The sequence below is a fragment of the Neophocaena asiaeorientalis genome, unplaced genomic scaffold, assembly GCF_003031525.2.
Source record: "Neophocaena asiaeorientalis asiaeorientalis breed wild unplaced genomic scaffold, Neophocaena_asiaeorientalis_V1.1 scaffold678, whole genome shotgun sequence".
Classification (NCBI taxonomy): domain Eukaryota; kingdom Metazoa; phylum Chordata; class Mammalia; order Artiodactyla; family Phocoenidae; genus Neophocaena; species Neophocaena asiaeorientalis.
Window position 1 is genome coordinate 1,107,052 of NW_020175038.1, and position 15,261 is coordinate 1,122,312.

The 15,261-nt window shown below is 52.2% G+C and overlaps 2 protein-coding genes across 7 annotated transcripts in view; one reads left to right on the forward strand and one right to left on the reverse strand.

The window, feature by feature from the left end:
* Positions 1 to 41: 41 nt before the first annotated feature.
* PDF (peptide deformylase, mitochondrial) lies at positions 42 to 2,036 on the forward strand. 2 transcript variants are annotated; one of them, XM_024763089.1, is made up of 3 exons: positions 42 to 655; positions 1,259 to 1,315; positions 1,487 to 1,627. In XM_024763089.1, the coding sequence occupies exons 1-2, from the start codon at positions 61 to 63 to the stop codon at positions 1,264 to 1,266; spliced, it is 603 nt and encodes a 200-aa protein (XP_024618857.1). In that variant the 5' UTR covers positions 42 to 60; the 3' UTR covers positions 1,267 to 1,315; positions 1,487 to 1,627. The 2 variants fall into 2 exon arrangements, with proteins under 2 accessions (XP_024618857.1, XP_024618856.1); XM_024763088.1 differs by lacking the exon at positions 1,259 to 1,315 and having other exon boundaries at positions 1,487 to 2,036.
* The window catches only part of VPS4A (vacuolar protein sorting 4 homolog A), a 13,575-nt gene continuing 301 nt past the window's right edge, over positions 1,988 to 15,261 (reverse strand). Inside the window, exons 2-11 of one of the 5 annotated variants that reach the window (XM_024763085.1) lie at positions 11,776 to 11,887; positions 11,528 to 11,675; positions 10,205 to 10,263; positions 9,988 to 10,107; positions 9,215 to 9,371; positions 8,490 to 8,638; positions 8,045 to 8,126; positions 7,605 to 7,824; positions 6,413 to 6,553; positions 5,066 to 5,927 (exon numbers count right to left, since the gene is read on the reverse strand). In XM_024763085.1, coding sequence (XP_024618853.1) covers positions 5,826 to 5,927; positions 6,413 to 6,553; positions 7,605 to 7,824; positions 8,045 to 8,126; positions 8,490 to 8,638; positions 9,215 to 9,371; positions 9,988 to 10,107; positions 10,205 to 10,263; positions 11,528 to 11,675; positions 11,776 to 11,887 — 1,290 coding nt within the window. In that variant the 3' untranslated portion in view covers positions 5,066 to 5,825. The other 4 variants (XM_024763084.1, XM_024763086.1, XM_024763083.1 and 1 more) reach the window with 4 other exon arrangements.

A 15,261-nucleotide genomic window follows, 5' to 3' on the forward strand; every position in this document is an offset into this window, starting at 1 on the left:
GCTTCGGCTACGGGGGCCGGCGAGGGACGCGTGCGGGCGGGTGGCTAGGCTTCACGCGCCATGGGTCAGCTGGGGGCTGGGCTGCTGCTGCGGTGGCTGCGGGCGCGTGGCTGCGTGAGGCCGGTCTTGCAGTGGGGAGAGCGGGTGGCGGGCGGCGGCGCCCGGGCCTGCAGCTCCAGCCACCCCCCGGATGGCCTCGAGGGCCCGGCGCGCCGGCGCTCCTACTGGCGCTACGTGCGGCGTCTGGTGCAGGGAGCGCCGGAGCCGCCGTACCCGCGCGTGTGCCAGGTCGGGGACCCGGCGCTGCGGGCCGTGGCGGCCCCGGTAGAGCCGGCACAGCTGGCGGGACCCGAGCTGCAGCAGCTGGTGCAGCGGCTGGTGCAGGTGATGCGGCGCCGCCGCTGCGTGGGCTTGAGTGCGCCGCAGCTCGGAGTGCCGCTGCAGGTGCTGGCGGTCGAGTTCCCCGAGGCGCTTTTCCGCGCATGCGCGCCGCGCGTGCGCGAGGCCCGTCAGATGGAAACCTTCCCCCTGCGCGTGTTCGTGAACCCCAGCCTGCGTGTGCTGGACAGCCGCCTGGTCACCTTCCCCGAGGGCTGCGAGAGCATCAGCGGCTTCTTGGCCTGCGTGCCCCGCTTCCAGGCGGTACAGATCTCAGGTGCGGGGCGGTGGGGTCCCTGGGGTGGATAGGTAAATGCGTGCTCCCCTTTAACCTGCGGAGGCGGCGGCCTCGGATCCCACGAAACGGTTTCCGCAAAGTTCCAGTTAAAGCGTAGACATGTTGATGGCTGATCAGCGGAACCTGCCTACCCACGAGCAGACCCTGGAGTGGACAAAATTCAGGACTGACGCAATGCGATGGGGCAGGAGGCGCCTGTGAGAGCAGAGCCAGCTCAAGTGGGGCACAGGGTTGGGGGGTTGGGGTTTGGGAGGGTGGCCTGATTCCCCTGTTAGCTCACACCACATCCTCTGCCCTGTCACTCACCTTGTGCCTGTTTCTCTGTCTCTGTCTCTCTCTCTCACACACACACACACACACACACACACACACACACACACACACACACACACACACTTTCTTCTGCGCCAATTAGATCTGTCACGTGGAATGGGAGAAGTAGAACCCAGCTTTGCCTAACCCAAAGTGATAAGCCATTACCTGTCATACCACAGTATGTTTTGCAAAGTGTGATTCTTTGCTGGGGTTGGGATGATTGTTCCTCTTGAGCAAGTCACTTGGGAAGATCATTTCTCATTTCAGCCCCATAGCGAACCCAGCAACCTACTCGTCAGAGTTGGGAACCAGGCTGAATACTTGGTAAGAGACAGAGTTCAGACTTCTTTTCTAGGAAGCATAGGGGCTGCCGTCTGCATTCCCTTCTGATATTGCCTCTTGTAAATAGGAACAGCCAGGGGCAAGGAAAGGCTAAGTAGGTTGAGAATGATGCAGTTCAGCATGTCCTCACCCAGGCTGTACCTTCATTTTCAGGGATGGACCCCGGAGGAGAGCAGGTGGTGTGGCAGGCCAGTGGGTGGGCAGCCCGCATCATCCAGCATGAGATGGACCACTTGCAGGGCTGCCTGTTCATTGACAAAATGGACAGCAAGACATTTACAAACATCCATTGGATGGAGGTGAATGACTAAAGCTTTCCTGCTGCATCTGAGGACCCTGAAAACCAAGACACAAACATTTTGGCTTTAAGCTGGGCATGTCTTACCTGGCATCCCCTTGGTATTGGCTCTGCTCCGACAGAAAACAATGGCCTGTCAAAGCATGCCTTCCTGAGTTGGAGGAAGATGTTAATGTTTGCCCTGAAATGAGCCTTCAACTTGAGAAGAAAAATAACTCCCCTGAAGGAGTGGACATTTCCTGGCAATTTTGTATGGAGATAAAGATGGGGCAGGGGCAAGTAAATAGCCACTCTCAGTAGACATGATTTCAGAAGAGCTGTATCATCTGTTCCCAAAGCCAAGATTAGATAATATAGTCCCCAAACACCTGAAAGCTGTGTTTTAAAATGTGGATTAAGGCTGTGGTTGATCGTCTTCACCAAGTTCTTACATTTACAAAGGGCTCAAGTGTGTTACCTGCATAGTCTCCATTTGTTTTGGATACCAGTTTGCCTGTGGAAGTAAAACACAGGACAGAATGTCCCCAGTTCAATGACAATATTAACGTAACTGAGTATTCATACATTTTAACAGGTTCAGATACAGTTTAGGTCTCCAGCTTTTGCTTTCCACCTTTAACAGACCTGGGGAAGACTTTTCTGCTGAGATCTCTTAGGCAGCTGGTACTTGGCTCATTCTTTGGATGGAGGCCATGGAGCAGGGCTGGGGGAGGGGTGATATAGGTTTCCCCACGATCTGAAAGAAGAGTGTTCTGATGAAACCTTTCCTAAGCTGAAATAGCATAAATTGAAGAAGCAGTTACCTTAGGACACATCTTGCTAACAGATGCACAAAATAAATGGAGATAAAGCACAGATTGTCACAGATACAGTTCAAAACTGTGGTGGCTTGATGCTGAGCGCAGCTCCCAGGTAAGGAGCTTGACGGTGCCACTCTGGCAGCTCTGAGTGCGTGCTGCTTCTATAATGGCTCACTGCAAAACAAAAGCTGAATGCTGTTTCAGCTTTCACCTTTTTCATAGAAGTGAAAATCCTCTTCAAATTTCTTTCCGTTAGTGAAAACAGGTACTAATATAGGTCTTTCATAAAAGCAAAGCAGTGTAAAGTGAAGTTACAAAAAGTGGGGGATGCCTGTAGTTGAGAAGGAGCAAAGAGCCTCTTCCTGTCACAATTAGGGCAGAAACAGAAAGCAGAACTTGTGCTTCCTCGTCAGCACACTTATTCTGAAAAAAATAAATTAGCATCATGGTGACCAGTGTTTTAGCTTTAAGATTCTGTCACAGCTTTGTCAAGAGGTTAAGGAACTCATTTCTTTTGATACTTGTCTTACCTCATTTTTATGTTGAGTTTTGCCATGCAGGTACTCTTACCAAAGTCCTCAAAATCCAAGTACCCATAGAGTAAGAAGTCCGGTAAGTTGTTTAGAGAAAATGTGTTTTAAACAGTAGTTAATTAAATGACCCCAGGAAAGACCCATTTTCCCCCATGGCTTTCTCTAAACAGCCAAGCCTGGGGGCCTGTGAGGCCAAGCAAAAGAGAACTGGCTCTCTGTGCATCACACTTCAGAAAGAAACAGGGCCCAGCACTGCCCTGAGGTGAGGACAGAGACTCAGCCACCTGGGAATCTGTAGTGAGCTCTCACGTATACTGGAAACACGTATCCTTAGGAAAGTTAGAATTCAGTGAGCCTCCTTTCTATTGGACACTGTTCAGAAGCTCCTGCAGGATGGCATCAAAACATTCTGAAGATTCCTTACAGGCTCTGCGGTTAACAGTCCTTAGTAATGCCTTTGTAATGCAGATCAGTAGTATTTGCCTGAAGCTTCCTGAATCAAGGCCTAAAAGTAAATGATTGCCCAGGGTGGACTGTGGAGAAAGCCTGAGACTACGCTGCTGACAATATATGAAATTTACTGTTGTAACCAAATCCACATACAAGGAAGGATTTGATCAACTAGCCCAAGACACTACAACCCAGACAACAAATTCTTGCATTTACAAGAAAGAAAATCTCTCCCACCTTGGCCAGATATTATCAGCTGCAAAACCACACAGATCAGCACCTTGAGCTAATAAAAGTTGTAGAAGTCAACTTCCACAGCGAAAATCAATGTAGGCAGAAGGTTTAGAACAGAATTCCCAGGTAGGGAGGAAGTGAATTTCAGAGCAAGCGCTTAGGGAAGGAAATTCCTCTGCACATATTAGCCACATTGAGCATAGCCACCGTGCCAGCCTCAGTAGTGAACAGAACATTCATTTGCCCTGTTACTGGTGGTAGAGAGATAAATGGAAAGGCAGGGCAGCTGTGAAAGCTGTGACTAGAGCTGTGAGGATGAACCACAGCAGTCCTACAGTTTCTGCTAACCCCTGTGACTTGCCAAGGTGTTCAAGCAGTAGAAATAAGGAAGCAGGTTAAGAAAAAAAAAAAGGCAAGAGCCTTCTGATTTAAGTAAAGGTAACCAGACACAACTAACTAAAATGAAGCAGTACAAGGAGGGGGTGGTTTATAGACCAGCAATTGGCGGCTGAAGGCACATAACTAATCAAGAATATAATAGGGGAGCTCCTGAGTGAGTGACAAAGATCCCAGCCATAGTGGCATCTGGAGGTCAGGCCTGCTGATCCACCAGCATAGGAGAGGAACACTGGGCCTAAGCCTTCAAGGAACCAAGCAAAAGTTAAACACCACAGTGCAAAGCTAACAAGATCAAGAGGGGCCACATAATCAGCTCTGGACCATTCTGGTTGAAGATACAGAGGAAGAATGCTAGGTTTTGGAGTGGAAGGAGAGCTACAGCAACCAGATGCCAGGCTGCTTCTGCTGCCCCTCAGACAGCACTTCCAGGGCTGCTAGCTCTGGAGCCTTGGCTGTCTCACTATCAGGAGTCACAGATTCAAATGGCCACAGGGGCTGGACAGGAAATGCAAAGGAGTGAGGCAGTCCAGGTGGGGACGCGTGAGCTGGAGACCACAGTCCTCCTATGAACAAGAAAGGCCCTGCTCAGCTGCAGCTGATAGGCTGCCTCATGGGGATTCAGGTCCAGCGTTCCCTAAACTACTGTTTCAGAAGCCAGAGATCTAAATTTTTATGTCAACTTGACTTTAAATATTGGCAGCAGACCAAACCAAAGCACAACTGCAGGCCACGTCTGGCCCACAGGCTTTCCAGTTTGCAGCCCCTGATCTGTAGGCTGAACAACAAGAATCGCCCAAGTCCCTTAAACACCCCCACCGCACTTCTGAGGCCTTGGGGGAAGAAAGGCCTCGTGAACCTGACTGGAGAACAGGCCCGGAAACTGCAGCAGCTGGTGACGTTCCTGTTTACTTGCTACTCCACTGAAAAGGGAGCAGACCCCAGAGGATCTTTCTAGTAGAAGCAAGTGTGGCCTTCAAAGAGCCCCAGACAAGAGTCAAAGATGAGATCACTCAGGTGGCTCAAGAAAGGAAAAGGATTTATTAGCCCCTTTCCAGGACAGGGACCCGGGGGCAGTGGCCGGGTTCAGTGTTCTCACATTCAGAGGGAAGAAAAGGCAGCAGGGAAACCCGACTGACTGCCTTCACTCGTTCTCATCTATACAGCTTTGTGCTCACAAAAACCATCCTCTTCTCCTGCAGGGAGGACACAGGGCCCGGAGGGAGAGAATAGCTTGGCTTTACTCTTGGCCTTTACAGACAGAGCCGGGGCTGGGGACCCAGGGCATCAGCCATTCTGTTCATATGGAGCAAAACTTGGGTCTGGAAGGGATGGGCAGCGGGGCTCTGGCCAGCCATTCCGAAGGTCTGCTGCACCAAGCCCGAAGCACGGGCTGCTTCCGCTCCTTGACGCTTCAGGCAGATCTTAACTTTATTTATAAACAAGACGAAAATCCAAGCAGCATTAATTTTAGGGGAACAAAAAATGGTTTAAAAAAAAAACCATGGAGGGGCAGGACAAGGAGGTGGTGAGCATCCAGAAGAGGAGGAGGAGGAAGCAGGAAGAGCCAGAATTCCACTGGGTGCCGAATGTGCTTCTGCGTCTCCGTGGCCGGGGAGGCCTTTCCTTCCTGCTCCCCCAGCTGATGGCCAGACAGCAGAGGGGATGCTGTAGTGACTTTAGGACAAGCCCTGGAGCCCTGTCTGGCCACTGCCATGGGGAGTACCATGGATTGACCCCAATCAACTCCCACCTTCACCATCACGCATGTGAAGAAGGTTTTAACTCTCCTGTCCAAAGTCCTCTGAGAATTTCTTCACTTTCAGGAGGTCATCTGCATTCACGGTGGGCCGAGTGGTGGCCAAAGACCGGAGCATGTCCGACTGCAAAGACAAGTGCTTGTGGGTGAGGGAGGCTGGGCTCCAGGGCCTCAGCCTGCCTTAGTCTCAACCCCATGCAGTCCAGGGTGGGAAAAGCCCTGCCGCCGAGGTCACGCCCCAGCCCCTAATGCAGAACTCCCGTTGCCTGATTTCTGCCTGAAGGCCTCCTGGGGTAGGGACGCTCCCCTCCTGAGGCAGCTCATGTCATTTCCAGATGGCCTACTTCCGGTTGAGAGAATCTAAGTTCCCATTATTTCTTAACTCATATGAGAAGCTCTTTTCCAACTGCACGCCCACCACACCAGGCCCAATGGCAAACACTTGCCTCACAGAACAGGCAAGACCAGGATAAGGAGAGGCCAAGAACAGTCAGATGAAAGGCTGCCTATGCAACTGCACCAAATCAGACCATGCTGACAGACATTTACTGGTTCCTTCTGTGTACAAAACAAGCTCTGTGTAGTCCTCTCTCCCAGCTGGCCACTTACCATGCAAACCACAGGCTCTAAGAGTTTGTCACCAGGGACATCCATCCAAGTCATTTCCATGGCCCCTGGGTCCCCTGGTGAGCATGGGGTCAGAAGGTCGTCGATCATAATGCTAGGGTTGGTACGGGAAGGGCCACAGACCTGAAACCAAACAGGAGTTTGGCTGGAGGGGCTGCCCCATGGCATTTGGGGAAGGGGCGGGACGACTCAGGTTTCTGAGTCCTGAGCAGAAGGTAATAGCATGGTATGAACAAATGCCTGGGTTTCTAGATCATCAGTCTGATCTGACTGATGGGCTCCTTCAAACCCTTGGGCTGAGCAGTCAGTGTGGCTCCAAGTCTGATTTCAGAGGTTCGTGATCAGCATGCTATGCCAGCTATTATTCTCTGGAATCTCAATCTGTGGCCCAAATGCCTAGAAAGCTTCCTCTTCCTCATCAACTCCATCAAATCTCACCACAAGTGCAGTGACATCAAAATGTTTTTCCAACCGAAGGCTGCGTGCTCCATTGGCAACATCTCCCCAAATATCCCCAAGGCTCAATCCCTCCCGTCATTCAACTCTTGACTCAGTGTCACCCAGTGTGGCATATCCTTTAAAAGTGAAACCTACCCACACCTCCTCCAAACCTCAGAAACACCAGACCTCCCTCCCCGGCTCCATCTTCCCCTCATTACCCTCTAAGAAATGAGTCTTTATTTTGTTTGTTGTCTGTCTCCCCCACTAGAGACGAGGCCCTGTAGGGCAGGGATTTTTGTCTGCTATGGTCACAAGTGTCTCCCCAACACCTAGAACAGTGCCAAGCACACAGTAGGACCCTCGGCAACACCTGACAAACATCTGCTGCGTGAATGGAGTTCCTCTTCATGGTGTGTGATTCTGCACCCACTGCTTTCAGACATGCAGCAGGGTCTACCACGCGCATCAGCACAGTGCTGACTGCAGGGGTGGCAGAGGTGACAGTCACGGTGCCCTGTCCTCTAGCATCACACAATCTGAGATGGTCGCCCTCCAGCCAGAACTGCAGGGGAGGAGGAAGCAGGTGTAACCCCAGCCCCTGGAGTCAGAGAGTTCACCATGCACTTACCCTTGGCTCCCCAGGAGACCCAAAATGTGTCACCCAAGCAGCCAGAAAGCCAATATCCCCTTTCCTGTTGACACTGTCTAAGCAATTCCTTGCTGGCCCACTCACCTTTTTGAAGTGTGTCGCTGACTGTACTTTCCTCACGGGCTGCATGAGGGAATCCCGCACGATGATGCTGATGTCTGCGCCCGAGTAGCCTTCCGTCTTCCGGGCCAGCTCGTGGATGTTGGCGTCTGTGAGGTTGTGAGGAGTGCTCCCCAGATGCAACCGGAACATCTGGGCACGGGCAGCCTCCTCCGGCAATGGGATATAAATTCGCTTTTCAAACCTAGAGAGACAAGCACATGGCACGACTTGAGAGCGGATGGTGGGATGGTCTCAATGGAGAGGCTCGGGGGGCCCTCCAGAAGCCGGCTTCACTAAGGGCTCTGCACACACGGAGAAGCCGCCAGAGAAACGGGGTCAGGCTGCACCCCCAGCTGCCAGCAGCAGGTTGACCACGGCTGGAGACAGATCTCGGCCCCTGGCTCCTACTGGGGAACACTCACCTCCTTCTAATGGCTGAATCCAAAACCCACGGGATGTTTGTGGCACCAAGTACCAGAGTCCCATCATTGTTATTCCCCACCCCTGTGGAGAAAGGGAAACACAGACGCCAACTCAACACCTGCAAGGATCAGTCAGAACCTGTGGGAAGGACCTCAGGGACTTTGCGTCCTGAACTGGAGCTGTCCCTGTGACACCACCGTCAGGAACCCGGCTGGCTTTAGTTGGGTGAAGAGCCCTACAGCCCTGCCTGCCTTGGGAGGGGCGGAGAGGTGGCCAGCCAAGGCTGCAGTAACCTCTCCTCAATGAGAAGGAGCTAAGAATTGCTTCTCTGATATCCCCTCCACTGAAAGGACAGTCAGATCCAGCCACAGCTAAATAATGACGCCCTAGGCTGGCTTTAGGGGGGGACGAGAACCAGGGAGGGGACCCAGGACTGGCACACACCCTGCATCTGGACCAGGAACTCCGTTTTGATCCTTCGGGCGGCCTCACTCTCATTTTCGTTGCGGGATCCGCAGAGCGAATCCACCTCGTCAATGAAGATGATGGAGGGCTTGTGCTGCCTGGCCAGCTCAAACAGGTTCTTGACTAGCCTGTAAGGGTGAGACACAGGGTTGGGATCCAGACACCTGCACACATGCCCAGCCGGGGTCCCAGGCACCACCTCTCCTCTTGCCCTTCCCTCGGAGAGGCTGAGACGACAGAAAAAATAGTGGTAACAGATCCTCTGGCAGCACTGCACTGAGAGGAAGAGCAAGCCTTGGCAACAACTTCAAATCCTGGCAGCCCCGTTCATTAGCTCTGGTCTGAGGACAAGTCACTTCCCTTCCTCTCCACCTCAGTTTGATCATCTGCAAAATGGGAGCCGGTGTGGGGAATAAGTTAACTGTATAAAGTCCCCAACAGAGAACACTCAGCTGAAACCCAGTTACTGTGAGCGCCTTTCCCTTCCCTTCATGAGGACTTATGGCTCCCAAGTTCCCTTCCAGTCTCCGTTGGCTCTGTGAGGACTGTGTCCCACCTGACGAGCTAGCAAGATACCCCTCTCCCAGCTACTCTTCCCGGCCATCCACAGCGGCTCCTCTGGGAGGTGATTCCAAGGGCAGGGAAGCTGGACCACGAGCAGCTGCCAGGGCTGCCAGGAGAGTGGAGCCTGGCGGCTGACTTACTTCTCACTCTCCCCCAACCACTTAGACATCAAGTCTGAGGAGGACACAGAGAAGAAGGTAGAGTTGTTGGCCTCCGTTGCCACTGCTTTGGCCAAGTAGGATTTCCCTGTGCCAGGGGGTCCGAAGAGCAGTATTCCCCGCCAAGGGGTACGCTTGCCTACGAGAAAGAATGAACTGAAGTAAGCTTCTTCCTGACTGGGGAAAGGGAACAGAAAAAAGCAGAGGGGCCTCAGTCATGGTAAACACAGTCAGAAATGAAAAGTTCTACATGACAACTTTGCTCTAGGAGCAAAGGAGCAAAGGGAACTAAATCACCTGCCGAGGGCTTGATCCTAGCCCTGGCTCATGACTCCCAGGACCTGGCAAAGTGACACTGGCTGGCACTGGTTCCTGACCCTGCCTACCACTGAGATGGTCAAGTCAAAGTTCTAGCCACAAAAGTGTTTCTGACACTGAAGAGAAGCTAAGGAGTAGATGACTGTGATGAGCAGGCCCTGGGCCCTTGCCTGCTAAGGGCAAAAGGGAGCCAAGTCACCATCTGCCACCTGGACACCTTCATACTGGGGGCCCTCAGCTGGTGGCCTCAGAAGCCTGATTTTTCTTTTTTTTTTTTTTTTGGCCACGCCACGCGGCTTGCAGGATGTTAGTTCCCCGACCAGCGACTGACCCGAGACCACAGCAGTGACAGCGCAGAGTCCTAACCAATGGACCGCCAGGGAATTCCCAGAAGCCTGATATTTTTGCATCTGGGCCTAAAGTGGCTCAACTCTTACCTGTGAACAAGTGTGGGAATTTAATTGGCAAAATGACAGCTTCTTTGAGGGCCTCCTTGGCCCCCTCCAGCCCGGCCACGTCATTCCACCGAATGTTGGGCTTCTCCATCACGACAGCACCTGCAAGATGAGGGCAGAGCCTTCGACCTGGAGCCCAACTCACCAGAGGCTCCTTGCCACGTCCCCCTCCCATCACCACAGGCCTCAAGCCTCTTACCCATCAGCTGTTCTTGCAATTTCTTTTTCTCTGGATTATCCCCTTCACTGTCACTATCGCTGCTGGGAAAGGAGACAGAAGATGACAGGCTGGAGCAAGAGGCAGTTGGCAAGGGGGCTCTCAGAGCAAGGCCAGGCTCTGGCTGCCAGCCTGGTGCTAAAAAGATGCTTTCCCTGCTCAACAGTGGTGAGAGACCCACAGACAGGCACCTCGGGGACGTCGGGGCCACACATCATCAGCACTCCCCTCTGGATCCTCCAGGATCCACTCTCATAACCCACCCTCGCTTCTTCATCAAGGGCATAAGAATCGTGGCATGTGTCCTCTCTAGAAGGCTGCTGGTGAGGGACCTGTGCTTTGGCTGGACTTCAAGAGCAGCCAGGCAAGCACTTGGAGCTGTTACTGGCCTTTCATAGGGACTCAAAACAGGACAGCAAGTGGCTGTGCCTCCAGGGCCAATCCCTATTCGGACATAAGTAACTTGCCATCCTTAAAACTCTTCCAGCCCTCCTGAAGGTGCTTGCCCTCCTGCCCCTACCTCAGTGTGTCTCGCACTCTGGGCAGTCTAAGCACAGGCGTGTCCTCTCCATCCAGGAGCAGGGCCTCCCACTCTGGGGAGGCAGCTGACACACCACCTTCCTCTCTCCTACTCCCCAACTGGGCACCCTCCCCTCACCTCCAGGACACCACTGGCCTTTGTGCTCAAAACACAGATGGGAGGTGACAGGCTATAGAGGGAACACAGCTTTAAAGTCAGAAACAGAGGCCCCGGGTGTGGGTCCAGACTCCATCAAGTACCAGCTCTGTGGCCATCCCTGAACCTCTCTGAGTCTGCTGCCATATCTGTCAGATGAAGATGAGAAAAACAGCAGCTGACATTTATTCGATCCTTACTGCGCTCCAAGCCTTACCCGCATCGTCTCATTTGCTCCTTAGAGCAACACTAGGAGGGAAGTCCCACTACCTTCCTCCTCCTACAGATGAGGAACGTGCAGGCCCAGGAGGGTCATGGCACTTGTCCAAGGTCACACGGCTAGGAAGTGGCAGAGCTGGGCTAGATCCTCAGAGTCTGGCTCCCCACCTTGCCCACAGCTTTTCCATACAGATCCAATGAGATGATGTATTGATAAGTGGAAGTCTCCTGTACAGTGCCTGACGAAGGCAGCTGCAGGCATTATCACTATTATGAATAGAATTTCCCAAAAGGAAGGTGCCGGGAAAGTCCACAGCAGCATCAGCACCAAGACGACGGCGACACAGGAAACAGACACCTGTTCGTGGGGGCTCTGGTCCCCACCAGGTCCTCTGCTCCTCCATACTCACCCCTTGCTCTCGCTCTGGTTCTCTTTGACTGGCTTCTTGCCATGCTTCTCTTTATTTCGTAAATAATCCTTCAGCTTCTCTGCCCGGTCTAGGTACTGCATGCACTTGGCTCGAATGCTCTCCTTGGCTTTGTCGCTGTGTGCCTCATCTGCAAAGAGGAACCACGTAGGGGCCCCTGCGAGCCCCCGTGTGCCCGCCCTCCTCTCGCAGGGGCTCTGCGGCTGGGGAGGACCCCATGTGGGACTCACATTTGATAGCGTGCAGGAAATACTCCACGGCATGCTGGTAGAGCCGGAGGGCCTCCTCGTAGTTCTTGGCTTTATCCTCTTCTGTGGCTTTTGTCACCAGATCAATGGCTTTCTGGAAAGGCAAAACATATAACCCAGTGCTTCCCAAGAGATCCAGAAAGCCCCTGGGTTCCAGGCAGCAGGAATACACTGTTAAGAGATATTGCCAGGCCCGGGACTCTGTCAGTCACAGACCTTTATGTTGGCCTACTTGTCCAACATCAACTAGAAAGGCCCTGAAAGGAAGCTTTAAAAGACAGCCGTTCCTTTTCACAATACACTCATACAGTTAAAAGCAACCTCCTTCTCAGTCAAGCAGAAGCCTGATCATGTATCTCAGGTTAGGGCTCAAAGGGAGAGTTCACTTTCTATTTCACAGCTTTGGGGGAAAGAGAAATAGACCTGGAACGAGAGCCTGCAACAGGTCAAACCTCAGAACCAACTGATTGCTGTGTGGTTCAGCATGGAGGCCAGAAACCGCCCTTGACCTCATGGGCCAGAGAGGAGCCAGCCAGCTAGGAAAGTCCTCCATCGACCCAAGAGTTTTATGAGATGGACTTAAAGGGATCTCTGCTTCTTTCTACTGGCCCAACTCACTTCTCTAGGCTGAAAAGAGAAGACAGTTTCCCTAAAGTTGAGACCTGGGGAAGGGATGCTTAGACGTGTGATTCGATACACCAGTAGATCCAGGAAGAAAAGTGTGTGCTTACTCCAGAGGCATATATGAGCTGCCAGTGGAGGGGAGCGATCCTCTGGAACCTCCTAAGAACTCTGTGAGAGCCTCTGTAAACCTTTAAACCCTGTAGCCCTGTACTCTGCCCTGAACTTAGAGCATGCTGGATCTTTCAGGCAGCTGCCCCACGACTACATATCCAGTTTTAGAAACCACAGCTTTACCAACCTGGGAAGCACTACCAGAATTATTCTCTGCAGGCTGATACAGCACTAGACACCAGGCAGGCAGAACCCACTGTATACACATAGTTCCGTCCACAGTGAACAATAAGCCTCCTGACCAGCTCTTGGCAGGGCCTGGGCATCTGTGCAGCCCTTTCTCATCTGAAAATAAGAAGTCTCAGAAAGACACAGGGAGTACTACAGAACAAACAGACTGGGATAGATCAGGCCAGGCTGATGTAAAACAAACTCACCAGGTTGAAGAGATGAGGAAAGGTGAGTGTTGGCTACTGTTTTCAAGCTTCAGCTCCCTACAATACTTACAAATAGATAATGGCTAGGCACCCTGAACCTTCCTGCATAATTAGTTTAACCACAAGCTTCACGTGTCTACTCTCCTCCACGAGGCCCTTCCTCCAGATAGACATGAAAGGGGTGCCCCCATCACCAGTGGCTTCTAGTTTCCAGAACACACACCCCCAGTTCCTTGGACTTTTCCACTCTATACACTTTGCTTGGGTCTGTCCTTTTGAAAGGGGGGTTCAGAACGATACTCGAGGTATGCTCTGCCTCTCACATGGCAAGGCAGGCCCATCCCCTCCCTCCTTCTAGATACTCTAATTATTGCACCTCAGAGTATATTCAGTTGTTCTGGCAACCATAAAGAGTTTTTCACATACAAGAGGACTGAGTTGCAACTTGGAGACGAACAGTTTTGCATAACAGCATGGAAAGGTGACAAATAAAACTACCAGCCCTGCTGAATCTCTGGTAACAGGTGTGCCAAAGGATGAGGATGGAAGAAAAGGGTAACAAAGATGTGCTAACAGAGGAGGTGGCAAACTTTCTGTAAAGGACCAGAATGTAAATATTTTAGACTTTCCTGCCATACAATCTCTGTTGCAACTACTCAACTCTGCCTTTGTAGCCCCAAAGCAGCCACAGACAATATGTAAACAAATGAGCAGAGATGTGTTCCAATAAAACTTTATTTATAGATACTGAAATTTGAATTTCATGATTTTCACATATCATGAAATATCCCTTTTTTCAGACACTTAAAAACGTAAAAACCGGGTTTCCCTGGTGGCGCAGTGGTTGGGAGTCCGCCTGCCGATGCAGGGTATGCGGGTTCGTGCCCCGGTCCGGGAGGATCCCACATGCCGCGGAGCGGCTGGGCCCGTGAGCCATGGCCGCTGGGCCTGCGCGTCCGGAACCTGTGCTCCGCAGCGGGAGAGGCCACAACAGTGAGAGGCCCGCGTACCGCAAAAAAAACAAAAAAAACAAAAAAAACGTAAAAACCTAGGACACGATGTTAAGTGAATGAAGCCAGTCACACTGGACCACATATTATATAATTCCATTTATATGAAATGCCCGGAATACGGAAATGCATAGGGACAGAGAGTAGATTAGTGTTTGCCTAGGGTTAGGGGAAACAGAGGGATCAGGGGGGTGATGAAAGTGTTCTAAAAGTGATTGTGGTGATGGTTGCACAACTATAAATATACTAAAAGGACTGAACTGCACACTTTAAATAGGTGAATTGTATGGCATGTGAGTTATATCTTAATAAAGCTGTTCTTCTAAAAAAAGGAAAAAACATTCTTATCTCACAAGCCCAATAAAAACTGGGCAGGTGAGATCTGCAGGCCATGTCTGTCGACCCGTGTGATAACAGCTTCTGCTGGTGGATGGTGGGGCTTGGCTTTGGACTCCAGCAAATTCCTGGCTTAGTACCCCACTGTATTCCACTCCTGTTCCTCTCTTTTTGTCCACCTGGAGTAACCATTCCTCCTCCACCTCCAGGTACCTGCATGCCCCCCCATCCTTTGACCACCCAGCCAAATGCCTCTTCTTCCATGACCTCTTGCCTAACTCCCCCAAGCACTGTGTCTGTCATCACTTAATGAGCACTTAGTATGTAACCAACAATGTGTTAAGAATGCTTTACCTGACCTACTCAATCTAGAACCACTATCACAACAACCCTATACAGGGTATTACCCCACTTTACTGATGGAAAACCCGAGATTCCAAGATCAGCTAACGAGCGCCCAAGGTCACATGCTAGTGAGTGGCAGAGCCGAGATTCAAGCTCAGGTCTGAGGCAAAACAGTTTCTGTTTTCCGGCCCAGCAAATGCCAGCAGCACCTGGAGGATGGGTCAGTCATGCATCCAGGTGGCGCCACCCCAGCACCACCCGACGCGATCTAGGGAATGAATGAAGGGTCTTTGGCCGAGAAGAGGAAATCGGAGACCGTGGAAGGAGCGGGGGTTTGTTCGAAGGGAAGCAGGAGGAGGAGGAGGGGAAGCCAGCGGCCCGACCGCGGGCCCAAGCTTCCCGAGTGTCGCTTGTGAGGCCCGGGTGAGGCTGATCCCCAGGGCAGTCCCGGGGCGCCGGCTACATGTAGCGGCCTCAGGGCTCTGCACGGCCGAGGGAGCCGGGCGTTCTGGACGAGAGGCGACCCTCGGCTCCGAGCGCGAGAAAAGAGAAACGGGCGGAGGCGACGACAGGGCGACGGGGCGGGGGCGCGAGGCCGGGGCTCC

What these genes read in the sequence shown, in the direction of transcription:
- PDF (XM_024763088.1), top strand. Translation starts at nt 61, where the DNA reads ATGGGTCAGCTGGGGGCTGGGCTGCTGCTGCGGTGGCTGCGGGCGCGT. An exon ending in CCAGGCGGTACAGATCTCAG is followed by an intron (nt 656 to 1,486) that starts GTGCGGGGCGGT and finishes CTTCATTTTCAG; the next exon opens with GGATGGACCCCGGAGGAGAG.